The sequence below is a fragment of the Rhipicephalus microplus genome, chromosome 10, assembly GCF_043290135.1.
Source record: "Rhipicephalus microplus isolate Deutch F79 chromosome 10, USDA_Rmic, whole genome shotgun sequence".
Taxonomy (NCBI): domain Eukaryota; kingdom Metazoa; phylum Arthropoda; class Arachnida; order Ixodida; family Ixodidae; genus Rhipicephalus; species Rhipicephalus microplus.
Genome location: NC_134709.1, coordinates 55,631,472 through 55,643,956, shown reverse-complemented (window position 1 = coordinate 55,643,956; position 12,485 = coordinate 55,631,472). Strand labels below are relative to the sequence as shown.

The window sequence follows — 12,485 nt, the reverse complement described above, 5'->3', positions numbered from 1 at the left end:
CCTGTCTGACGTTCGGCAATGCGGCCTGGTGTATGAGGTCAGAAGTTCAAGCAAGATTAGAAATTAGGCAACGTGGAATAGGTATGCCTGCCTTAGGAGCTCACGGGAACACACCAAATCAGGGAGTACAAGGTGATACGGGAAGGACATCATTCGAGGGCAGGAAAGCTAGCAGCAAGATAAAATTTGAGAAGCGATTGAATGAAATGGGGGAGGAGCGGTGGGCTAGGAAGGTATTCAGCTACTTGTTCATAAAGAATGTCGATACAAAATGAAGGAAGCGCACCAAAATATTGACTGGTAAATGCTTAGAAAACAGCAGGGGGCCAAACCAAGACGAATGATCGGTTAAGAAGAAGGTGAAGGAAGCTGAGAACGATATGTGGAGAATTGGCATGATTAAAAAGGTCCGCACTAGAGATCTATCAAACTTTCAAGCAGGCAATTGCCAAGGAAAGGATCGAATATAATACTCGGGGTAGTTCTCTACTGTTTGAGGTCACGACAGAAGTATTGCGAACTAAGACATATCGGGCCAAATACGAAGGGGTAGACACTGTATGCAGTGCGTGTGGAGAGGAGGAGGAAACAGCCGAACACTTGATAATGTTCTGCAAACGGATAATGTTCTGTAACGTTCTGATAATGTTCTGTAATGTTCACCCTATAGCTCAGGATGATGGCTCAGATTTTTTCAAAGCACTGGTGTTTAGGGACAGGGAGGGCAAAATGGACTTTAAGTGTGTAGAATTAACTAGAAGGAGGTTATCTGATTGGTGGCTAAAGTCAAGGAACGAGTGAAAATTGAACCCTCCACTGCAAAGCACGAGTCCTCCACCTCACTATTTAAAAAAAAATCTAGCTTTTTGTGCAAGAAGTATTACGGCTTGGTGGCGTAAGCCACCGCATGATCTAAAGGGTGCAGCCATATCAATCCATCCAATCCATCCAAAGTGTCGTTCTGGCACGCGCGCACGCTTTCAAAGGCTCGGTGACGGAGGGTGGGCAAGGCTGCTGAGCAACACGCGTGCAGGGCGACAGCGGCCTGCGCTGGAAGGGACCCCGACGTGCGGGCGCGCGAGGCAGAAGCACGCCATGAGGACCCTGCAGTACGTCAACGGGAGGCCGAAGAGGCGTGTGCACCTATCTTCGCCCCACTCTCGATCATTCACCCCGCGGATATGCTGCCAGTCTTTTATAGAGCATACGACATGCAGCCGCGGCCACGTCTGTATATAGCACTCGAGCGGACGGATGGATGGATGGATGGATGGATGGATATGGCTGTACCCTTTAGATCGGGCGGTGGCTAACGCCACCAAGCCATACTACCGAATGAACCAAAAACTATATTTATTTTTTTTCTTAAAAAAGTGAGTTTGACGATTCGTACTTTGCAGTGAAGAGCTTAATTTTCACTCGTGCCTTGACTTTAGCCACCAATCAGATAACCTCCTTCTAGTTAAGTCTACCCGCTTAAAGTCTATTTTGCCCTCCCGGTCACTAAACCGCAGTGCTTTGAAAAACTCTGCGCCATCATCCTGAACTATAGGGTGAAGCCCTTTACAGAACTTTATCAAGTGTTCGGCAGTTTCTTCTTCCTCTCCACACGCACTGCATACTGTGTCTACCCCTTCGTATTTGGCCCGATATGTCTTGGTTCGCAGTACTCCCGTCCTGGCCTCAAACAGTAGAGAACTACCCCGTGTATTACCATAGATCCTTTCCTTGGCAATTTCCTGCTTAAAAGTTCGATAGATCTCTAGTGCGGACTTCTTAATCATGCCCATTCTCCACATGTCAGTCTCCGTTTCCTTCACTTTCTTCTTAACCGATAGTTCTTTTTGGTTTGGCCACCTGCTGTTTTCTAAGTATTTACCAGTCAACTTCCTGGTTCGCTTCCTCCATTTTGTATCGACGTTCTTCATGTAAAAGTAGCTGAAAACCTTCCTAGCCCAACGCTCTTCCCCCATTTCTCTCAATCGCTTCTCAAATTTCACCTTGCTGCTAGCTTCCCTGCCCTCAAATGATGTCCATCCCATATCACCTTGTACTCCCTGATTTGGTGTATTCCCGTGAACTCCTAAAGCAAGCCTACCTATTCCGTGTTGCTTAATATCTAATCTTGCTTGGACTTCTGATCTAGTGCACAAGACCGCATTGCCGAACGTCAGCCCAGGAACCATGACCCCTTTCCATATTCCTCTCACAACATCATACCTATTGTAATTCAACAGTGCCCTATTTTTCATGACTGCTGCATTCCTGTTACCTTTAGTCATCGCGTATATTTCGTGTTCCCTCAGATACTCGGTCCCATTGCATATACATACGCCCAGATATTGGTATTTATCTGTTATCTCTAGCGTGACCTTCTGTATTCTAAGCTCACTACCTTCGTTGTCATTGAAAATCATGACTGCTGATTTTTCCTTACTGAATCAAAAATCCAACCTATCTCCCTCATTACCGCAGATGTCCATCAATCTCTGTAAATCTTTCTTGTTGTTGGCCATTAGCACTATATCATCTGCGTACATTATAGCTGGTAGTGCCTGATCAATAAGTTTTCCTTGTTTGACTAAAGAGAGTATGAAGCCCAGTCCACTTCCCTCTAATTTTGCCTCTAATCCTTGTAGGTACATCATGAATAATAAGGGCGACAAGGGGCACCCCTGCCTAAGCCCCCGTTTTACCTCTGCAGGCTTGGATACCTGTTTTTCCCACTTTATAACTACCTTGTTAGCTTTATAGATACCCTTTAAAAGATTAGTGACTACATTTTCCACGCCTAGTGTGTCCAGTATTCCCCACAATTCCTCTTTAACCATTATTGTACGCTCCCTTGATATCCAAAAATGCTAGCCACAGGGACCAGTGTTCCTTTTCTGCTATTTCGATGCACTGCGTCAGTGAGAACAGATTGTCTTCCAACCTCCTGTGTTTCCGAAACCCATTCTGCAGTTCCCCCAGCACCCCCTCATCCTCTATCCACGCCTGCAGTCTTTCCTTTATAATCTGCATCGCCGGAGTGTAGACCACTGACGTCACTGTTATAGGACGGTAGTTGTTTATGTGAGCTTTGTCCCCCTTTCCCTTAAATATCATGCTCATCCTGCTAAGTTTCCATCCATCGGGAACTTCACCATCGATTATTATTGTGCTCACTGCCTCTCTCAAAGCCTGCTTAGACTTCGGACCTAATGTTTTTATCAGCCTAATTGGAAACCATCTGGGCCTATTGATGTACAACTAGGAACCCTTTTCTCAGCTTTTTCCCACTCTTGTGAAAATGAAGCCATTGCACCACTTGATTAGTCTTTGTCTATTGTGGTGCATAAACTACTTCTTTGTTGAAAATTTTCTGTCACCCTTGTTCCTATATTTTCAATAGCTTCGTCCCCTTCTAGCCTAGCACCTTGGGCTGTAGATATAAAACTCTGCTCTAGGCTCGTTTCATTTCTTAGGGAGTTTAGAGGGTTCCAAAATTTCGCAGCTGCTTTTCTACCTTTTTTTATGTACTTCTGCCAGCCACTGAGCTCCCTTCCTTCTAATCTTTTCATTGATCAGAAAGGATGCATCTCTTCTACAGCTTAGAAAGGTTGCCCATTTTCTTTCAACATCATATGTCGGTTCACCCCGCTGCTTAGCATGTCTGTGTTCCCTAGAGGCTTCCTGACGTTTTGCTATGGCTCTCTTAACTTCCTCGTTCCACCAACTTTTGGGTTTGTGTCTTGTTTTCCTGGGTGACTTGTCACGCGTCTTAGCAAGCTCTAGCTGAAAGAGACTAATTTAATTCGTGTATGTCCACACTCTCCTATTATTCTCCGTGATTACTTTCTCAATTTGTTTAGTGGCTATTTCAATTTGCCTTTCTGGATAAAAATTTTCCTGTAGTTGCTCATCTTGTCTCCTTCCCACTTTCACCGCTCTTCCAAAACTTAGCTTGATACGTTTGTGATCGGTACCCAGACTTCTGGAGCCACCTTCATCTATGTGCATTCCCCTGAGCTTATCATACATCCTATGTGACATCAGTGCATAATCTATCGTCAACTGAAGCCTTCCTACCTCCCATGTTATTTGCCCTTCACACTTCTCGGTACTGTCGCAAATGATCAAATCAAGCCTTTCACACATATCCATGATCATTTTGCCTGTCGGGTTGGTATACCCATCTATATCTTCTATGTGCGCATTCATGTCTCCTAGTATAATTATCTCGCACTCTCTTCCTAACTTCTCAATGTCCTTTGATATACACTCTACCATTGCCTGGTTTTCCTCTCTGGCCTTTGCTCCCGTCCATAAGTACACGAAACCAAGGAGTGTCAACGGCTTTGCTCCGCTGGGCGACGCCTTGCGGCCGTTGCGGGCTGGGACGTTGCGTGCAAAGGAGCATGCGTGGCCTAGTAGACACGCAGATCTGCGCACGCCAGAAATGATGCTTTCAAGTGCCGCTGTTTTCTCGGCTGAGCGCATAACCAGAGAGCACCGCGCCACCCTACCTCGCCCGGTGGCAAAGCAAAGGCGCACATGAATGATAACGTGTTCGATTCTGTCACAGTACTTCACATGAAAAAAGTATTTTGCACTCAACTCAGATAATACCACCGGCAAACATTCAGATGATATCACGTGCCTGCTATCTAAATTTGAGGTACACATTCAAGTCCTTTTCCCGAATTCGGTTTTGCCATGGCTTCCCGGCTAACAGTAGATGAGTGTCGTGATATTACTATACTTGGGCGCACAATGTCGCAAATGACAATATGTACTGCTATCCGGCACCCTATACGCACTGTCAATAGGGTCCTTCAGGCGTACAAAATCGAAGGAACAATTAGAGACGCTCCTCATGACAATCTTCAGCGGGCAACTTCGGAAGATCAGAGTCATTTGATCGTGGCATTAGTGGTCGTGGATTCTTACCTCAGCGCCAAGGAAATAACGGACGAAGTGGGACTCGAAAACGTTTTGCCGCAGCTAACTCAAACGCGCTTTGGATATCGATTCAAAAGGAGTGGAACCACCTCCAACAGCTGCTAGATCTTGCGAACATGGTGTACCACTCGCTTCCCACGAGGATCGTAAGTGTGAAACGGAAGAGGGGGGAACACTTCACTTATTAGGTGATGGAACGACACCATTTCGCACTTCTCAATTAGGCAAAAATAAAACTTGTCTATTTTGTGCTTCCCTGTTTATTTTTTAGTATAGGTTGTCGTGGAGCCTGACTGACCCAAAGACGCGGTCATTGCTGCCGTAATGCAATGGTATTAAATGTAATGCACTTTTTCCTGCGAATGACAACGAAGTCGTGTAAAGACATTGGTTCAAGGCAGTTGTCACCGGCCTATATAATAAAGAAAATAAGGAAGGAGGCAATGTTTCATCCACCACACTACTTGAAATTTCGTCAAGGTAATGGAAAGAGTAGTGGACGTTCTCATAATGAAATTTGTGGACAAAGAAAGGGTTCTTCGCCCATGTCAAAATGGATCCAGGCAGGGATGTTCCAAATGGCAAGTGCATATTGACCTAGACAGTTGCATACATCTGGCGTGGCGTCAAGGGAAGTACGCAGCTCTAGTTACCCTGGACATCGCAAAAGCGTATGATAGTGTTAAACATAGTGTACTAGTCAGGCGTTCGAGAGAAATCGATTTCCCGGATAATTTCGAAGCGCGCATTACGGAATTTTTAGGAAATAGAAAGCTTTACTGTTCACAAATTGGTGTTTCGTGAAGTACTTATAAACAGAAAAAAAGGAGTTCCCCAGGGCGCTGTTCTGCCTCCGGTGCTATTGAATATTTTAATAAGCTCGATCCCATGTAATGAGAATGTTCAGACGTTTGTCTATGGGGATGATATCGCGTTATTTTCATCAGCTCATGATATTAACGCTCTCTATGAAAAACTCCAAGTGTACTTATCTGAAATAGAACACTGGCTCTACGTTATTCATGTTTCTAGAAATGTGAACAAGTGTGCATTATTAGTATTTCCTATAAAGGCTTAGCACACAAATTTCTCTCATACAAAACTGATACCATTCCACAAGTTCAAACTATCAATATCTAGGAGTGATATACGACAGCTCTCCGGTATGGCGAGACCACATCGAATATATTGCAGCAAATGTTGTTTGGGGAGTCGCCTTATTAAAAAGGATAAGCAACAGGAGATCACGAATACGCAAAGCCCCGTCATTATCAATATACCGCATGCACGTGAGGCCGGTTCTAGAATTTGGATGGGTATTGTACTCCATGGCACCTGCTTATCAGTGGCGTCCTCTTGTTCTTCTGGAGAAGCAGGCACTGCGCATGTGCTTAGGGCTACCTAAATTTGTAGCGAATAATGTTTTGTATATGGAAGCTAGAATTCTTTCACTCTTCCCCAGATTCAGAATATTGGCTGTGCGTACGTACTTAAGGGCATTCGAAACTTTTTTAAGGCGTAAAGAAAATGTTTTTGTGCGGCAACCTGGTTTATTTTTGGATTGTTATTGGCCTGGATTTCACACACCTCAAGTAAAGATTGTGCAGTCTCTTCTCGACCCAGTGTCAGCGCGAATTAGGGAGGTTCTTACGATTGGTAGCTCGACAAGTTGTATCCAAATATACTTTGATGACATTTTCTCTAATAGTGCTAAACACCTATATACGGAATAATATGCTGAGAGCTAATTTACAGGACTACCTGCTAGGAATGCAAGCACAGATCATCATTGCGACGGACGCTTCCCAGAAAGTTGAATAGAGTGGCATCGGTATATTCTTCCCTTTTCCCTCTGAATTCCAAATTTCACACCTATTTTCATTACAGAATTTTTAGGTGTAGTACTGGCCTTTCGAAAACTGCCAACATCGAGAAATTCCGCCGTAATAATAAGGAACTCCTTGTTGGTATGCAGTGCGCTCACGGTATCTGGTGGTTCGAAACATTAGGCGAATTTAACTACCGAATCACATAAATCAGGTTCGATTAGTATGGGTGCCGGGGCATAGAGGCATAACTCAAAATGAAACAGCTGATGCACTAGGGAAAGCAGCGTTCGACGAACCAGCTAGCAATATTGCTACATTAAATATGCAGCACCAAGAGAACAACGAAGAACACGCGCAGCGAGAGAAAAAGACGAGGCTCTCTTTCGATCAGTTTGCCAGTGTTCTGGCACAATTAAAGTGAGTTTCCTATATTAAACTGCTGCTGTTTCTGCATTGTGACACTGGTGGAGGTGCTGGGTATATGTTCGGGTCGCCTGACAACAGCCCCGAATCTAGTCCAGACAGACTTCAGCGCATCGACATCTCCGTTCACCGCAGCAGACGCCGCCTATCAGGCCTCAGCCTGGAGTTCGGCCCATTACCGAAAGCGTGAGCGTGCCAGAAAACATGACGGCACCTGGAAGCACTGGTCCCAACATGTCCAGCCCAAGCATGGCACAGGTGACTGTTTCGAACCCTCGACTTCTGGTTGACTTCCACGGAAACGCGCATGAGGACGCACATGACTGGCTCAAGGAATTTGAGCACACAGCGAATGTTAACGGGTGGAACAACACACAGAAATTGGGCTACGTTTATTTTCCGCTTCAAGACGAAGCCCGAGCATGGTTCACGAATCGCGTGTGGTCGTCTTGGGACGAGTTCCGGCAGAAGTTCCTCGACACGTTCGCGAGCAACGAAAGACGAGAAATCGTACAGCGTCTCCTCGAGTCACGGATTCAGAAACCAAATGTATCCGTTTCGATGTTTGTTGTGGACATGGCGCGGCTATTTCGTCGAGCAGATCCTAATATGCCCGCAGCCAAAAAGGTTAGCCACCTCATGCCGGGCGTTAAGGAGCAGCTCTTCGCTGGTCCCATACGAAACCCGCCTATAAGTGTTGATGAATTCTCCAAGGAGGCGACATCTATCGAACGCGCACTGCATTTACGCTATCGCCAGTATGACCGCCCAACCCACACTGCACCGATCAGCGTGGCAGCCATGACCACAGAAACAACACCCGACGAAGGTTCTTTGCGCCAAATAATACGAGAAATCATACAAGAAGAGGTCAAGAAGCTCGTCGCCAAACCGAATGACTGCGCGATCGCCTCAGTAACGGAAGTTGTACGCCAGGAGATCAGGCAAGCGCTCTCGCTTCCTGAGCCGAACACGAGCACTCCCAGAGCAAGCTATGCAAACATAGCCCGCCGACAGCCAGGGAACGTGCCGACACCACATCAGTACCACCAGCAACATCCGCCGACAGCGCCTTGGTACTACAGAGAAATTTCGACGCCGAGGTGGCCACCACTTCGCAAAATTGACATCTGGCGTACCCCTGATCATAAGCCCCTGTGCTTTCATTGTGGGGAAGCAGGCTACATTGTTCGGTATTGCCCGTATCGCATCGCAGGGTACCAAGGGTTTCCTTTCACTATTCCTCGATGCCATTTCATCAGAACACGTGACGTCGACATGAGTGTCGTGACCCCGCGGGATGTTCCTCCTGGGTTTTGGTCGCACTCACCCTCTCCTGGGCGTTATTATCCATCCTCTTTCGTTATTCTTTCTGAGTGTTGTGAACAGGCAATCTTCGGGATGGATTTGTTGTGTGAATATGGTGCCATCATCAATATACCGGACGATGTACTGACCTTTTCAGCGGATTAAAGCGCAGCGCTACACCAAAATGCCTGCGAGTCATTGACGATGTGACCGTACCTCCGTTGTCGTGCCACCTTGTTTCGGTCACGTGCAGCGAGCAGAATACTGGACATGGAATCGCTGAACAAGTATTGACGCTCTCTCGCGGTGTTGCAATTGCCATAAGTATCGTGGATGTTGTGTGCGGTGAAGCGGAGGTTCTATTGACGAATTTTACCAACGAGCGACGACACATTACACAAGGCACTACAGTTGCCTACTTCGACGAGATCACCGAAATTGGCGAGTGCTGTGTAGTACAACTGGACGAGCCGCAAGCCACGTCAGCCCTACCACCTATTGACGTAAGTACGGATTTCTCCCCAGCGCAGAGACAGCGTCTAGTAGATCTTCTTCATAAGTTCAAAGACTGTTTTTCATCGACCTCGAGGGTCAGTCAAACGCCACTGACGAAGCACCAGATAATAACGGAGGAGACGGCAAGGCCAATACGACAGAACTCATACCGCGTAGCACTGAAAGAGCGTGAAGCAATCCAGGAACAAGTGAAGAAAATGCTCGATGATGACGTCATTCAGCCGTCAAGAAGCCCTTGGGCATCGCCGGTAGTGCTGGTTAAAAAGAAAGACGGAAGCTTGCGATTTTGTGTCGACTACCGCAAGCTGAACCGCGTGACAAAGAAAGATCGTATACCCATTACCGCGCATCGATGATTCACTCGACAGATTGAGGTATGCACGCTACTTTTCATCAATGGACCTCAAAAGTGGGTATTGGCCAATTGAAGTCAAAGAGCGAGTTAGAGAAAAAACGGCTTTCGTAACGCCTGACGGGCTTTATGAAATTAAAGTCTTGCCATTCGGATTGCGCTCAGCCCCCCACAACATTTCAGAGACTGATGGATACCGTACTGTCAGGCCTTGAGTGGCAGACATGTCTGGTATATCTGGACGACGTCATTGTTTTTTCAAAAACATTTGAGGAACACTTGAGCAGGCTGCTATCGGTATTCAGGGCAATAAGGTCTGCCAGCCTGACACTGAAACCCGAGAAGTGTCATTTCGGTTTCAAGGAGCTCCAATTTTAGGCCATGTGGTGAGCCATGAAGGTGTTCGACCAGATCCTGATAAGATTGTGGCTGTCAGAAAATTTCTGGTGCCAACAAGCAGTCAGGCGTTTCCTTGGCCTATGCGCATGCTACCGAAGGTTTATTGCCAATTTCTCCCACATAGCCTTGCCGTTAGCACGACTCACAAGAGAAGACGTTTCGTTCACATGGGGCGACGATCAACGGGCGGCATTTGACGATCTCCGACAACGCCTGCAGACTCCGCCTGTTCTTGCTCACTTTGATGAGGATGCTTCTATCGTGGTCCACACAGATGCCAACAACGTGGGTTAAGGCGCTGTACTCGTCCAGTGACAAAACTCAGCCGAGCGTGTGACCAATACAATTTCGTCCAAGCAGAAAAAAGACAGCGAGTTGCTTCCCCTAATTGAATTTTTGAATGGCCGGACAACAACCATCCCTAGAAGATTTGCAAGGAGCCGGCCGTCATTCTGCTTACGTATTGGTGTTCTCTATAATAAGAACTTTTCTCCCAGAGGAAGCACCCACCTACTTGCCGTTCCGACGTTAATCCGTGAGGAGATACTTTGTGCTTGCCACGATGAGCCAACGTCCGGTCATTTCGGATACACATACACATTGGCCAGAATCCAACAGAAATACTACTGGCCAAGACTTCCAGCTATTGTAAAACATAACGTGCGCACGTGCCTTGATTGCCAACGACGAAAATCGCCACCGTTAAAACTAGCTGGACTATTACAACCAATTCAAGTACCCACGGTACCTTTTGCCCATATTGGAATGGATCTTCTCGGACCATATCCGACTTGCCATGCTGCCAACAAGTGGGTAATAGTCGCCACCGCTTATCTTACGCGCTACGCGGAAACAAAGGCTTTGTCAAGTGGCACCGCCGTTGAAACCGCATGATACTTCGTAGAAAATATTGTCCTGAGGCACGGTGCTTCGACAATCATAATAACGTATCGAGGTGCCACTTTCACGACCGCGCTCCTGAAGACAGTGCTTGAGCTCAGTGGAACAGCCCATCAGAAAACCACTTCCTATCATCCACAAACCAACGGCCTAACATAATGCCTCAACAAGACAATTGCCAACATGTTGACTATGTACGTTGACGTGGATCACAAGAACTGGGACTACATTCTACCGTACATCACGTTGTCCTATAATACAGCGAAGTAAGAAACTACATCGAAGAACGCCGTTCAGTCTCCTTCATGGCCGTGAAGTGACGACGATGCTTGACGCCATGTTACTGCACGACTGCAATGAGATTGATTTGGACGCTTCATCCTTTACCCAACGAGCAGAAAAAGCGAGTCAGCTTGCACGCGTCCGAATCACCCAGCAGCAAAATTACGACGCCCAACGTTATATTCTGCGACACCGACATGTCGTCTATCGGCCCGGCGACAAAGTCTGGGTATGGAGTCCTGTCCGCCGCCGGGGAGTATCTGAAAAATTGCTGAAGAGGTATTTTGGCCCTTACACAGTTTTACAACGCCTTAGCGACGTTAATTACGTGGTCGTTTCTCACAGCGCCTCGACAACTCGCCAGTAAAAACCAGAAATCACGCACGTTGTGCGAGTGAAGCCCTATTTTCGGACTGATTTACACCAAACATCGACTACACCGTCTTTTGTAGAAGAGCATCGGGACGCTTCTCTCTGGAGGGGGGCAAATGCCACATTGAATATGCAGCACCAAGAGAACAACGAAGAACACACGCAGCGAGAGAAAAAGACGAGGCTCCCTTCCGATCAATTTGTCAGTGTTCTGGTACAATTAAAGTCAGTTTCCTGTATTCAACTGCTGCTGTTTCTGCATTGTGACGATATTACCCCTACAACAGCCTTTATAGTCGCATCTAGGTTTGGGAGGCAAACGATGATGCTAGAATTCTCTACACCATCCTTAAAGAATTCTCCGGATTTCAACCATCTAATGACACCCTGGAAAACGCCCTCACGTCATAACCGACACCTGAGAGTTTCAATCACTCAATAACGCTGTCGTGTTCCTCTATTAAATTTTCATTTTTTTTCGAGCAGGCTTGACTCCCTCTCCACTCTGTTATATTTGTGGACAAGAGAAACTGTGGAACACTCTTGATCTTTTGTAGAAAGTTTTCATCATTAAGAAAGGTATCGCTAAAAAGTCTATTTCGAATCTTTTCATTAGCTTTGACAACGTCAAATTTACTATCCTGAGGTGCCATACCCTTTGACCCAGCAATGGGAAAGTGTGCGAGGCCGTGCAAGATTTCATTATACAGTCGAAGAGATTCACTAAATAGCCTAAATTTCAAAAGGTTCTCAGTTACTCAATGTACACTATTGAAAAATTTGCTTTCATATGAATTATTTATTGCTCCCTCAGGAGGAACTAACTCATCCGATATTTGTGTCAGGAATAATTTACGAAAAATTAATATTTCTGTTAATATTCCTCAGGATAGTATATATATATATATATATATATATATATATATATATATATATATATATATATATATATATATATATATATATATATATAGTCGCAGTGCAACGCGAATATGACGGCAGCGAAAACAGTGTGTTCAGGATCAGCTGTACAACAAGAGGACTGCTTCTTGGTCGTCCCTAAAACCACCTAACCCCCTAACTGGAATCTACGAAACATTCCTATCATCGTTCTTTTTCATATACACACTTGTCACGTGCCCCTCCTTATAGGAGCATCG

The 12,485-nt window shown here is 45.9% G+C and overlaps 1 protein-coding gene across 1 annotated transcript; it reads right to left on the bottom strand.

Annotated features, from left to right (window-relative positions):
* Positions 1-1,415: 1,415 nt before the first annotated feature.
* LOC142774246 (uncharacterized) lies at positions 1,416-2,417 on the bottom strand. Its single transcript, XM_075874635.1, has one exon. The coding sequence runs from the start codon at positions 2,415-2,417 to the stop codon at positions 1,416-1,418; it is 1,002 nt and encodes a 333-aa protein (XP_075730750.1).
* Positions 2,418-12,485: the final 10,068 nt, after the last annotated feature.

Bases quoted from the DNA above. Each gene is read 5' to 3' on its own strand.
- LOC142774246 (XM_075874635.1), bottom strand. From the start codon at position 2,417: ATGATTTTCAATGACAACGAAGGTAGTGAGCTTAGAATACAGAAGGTC.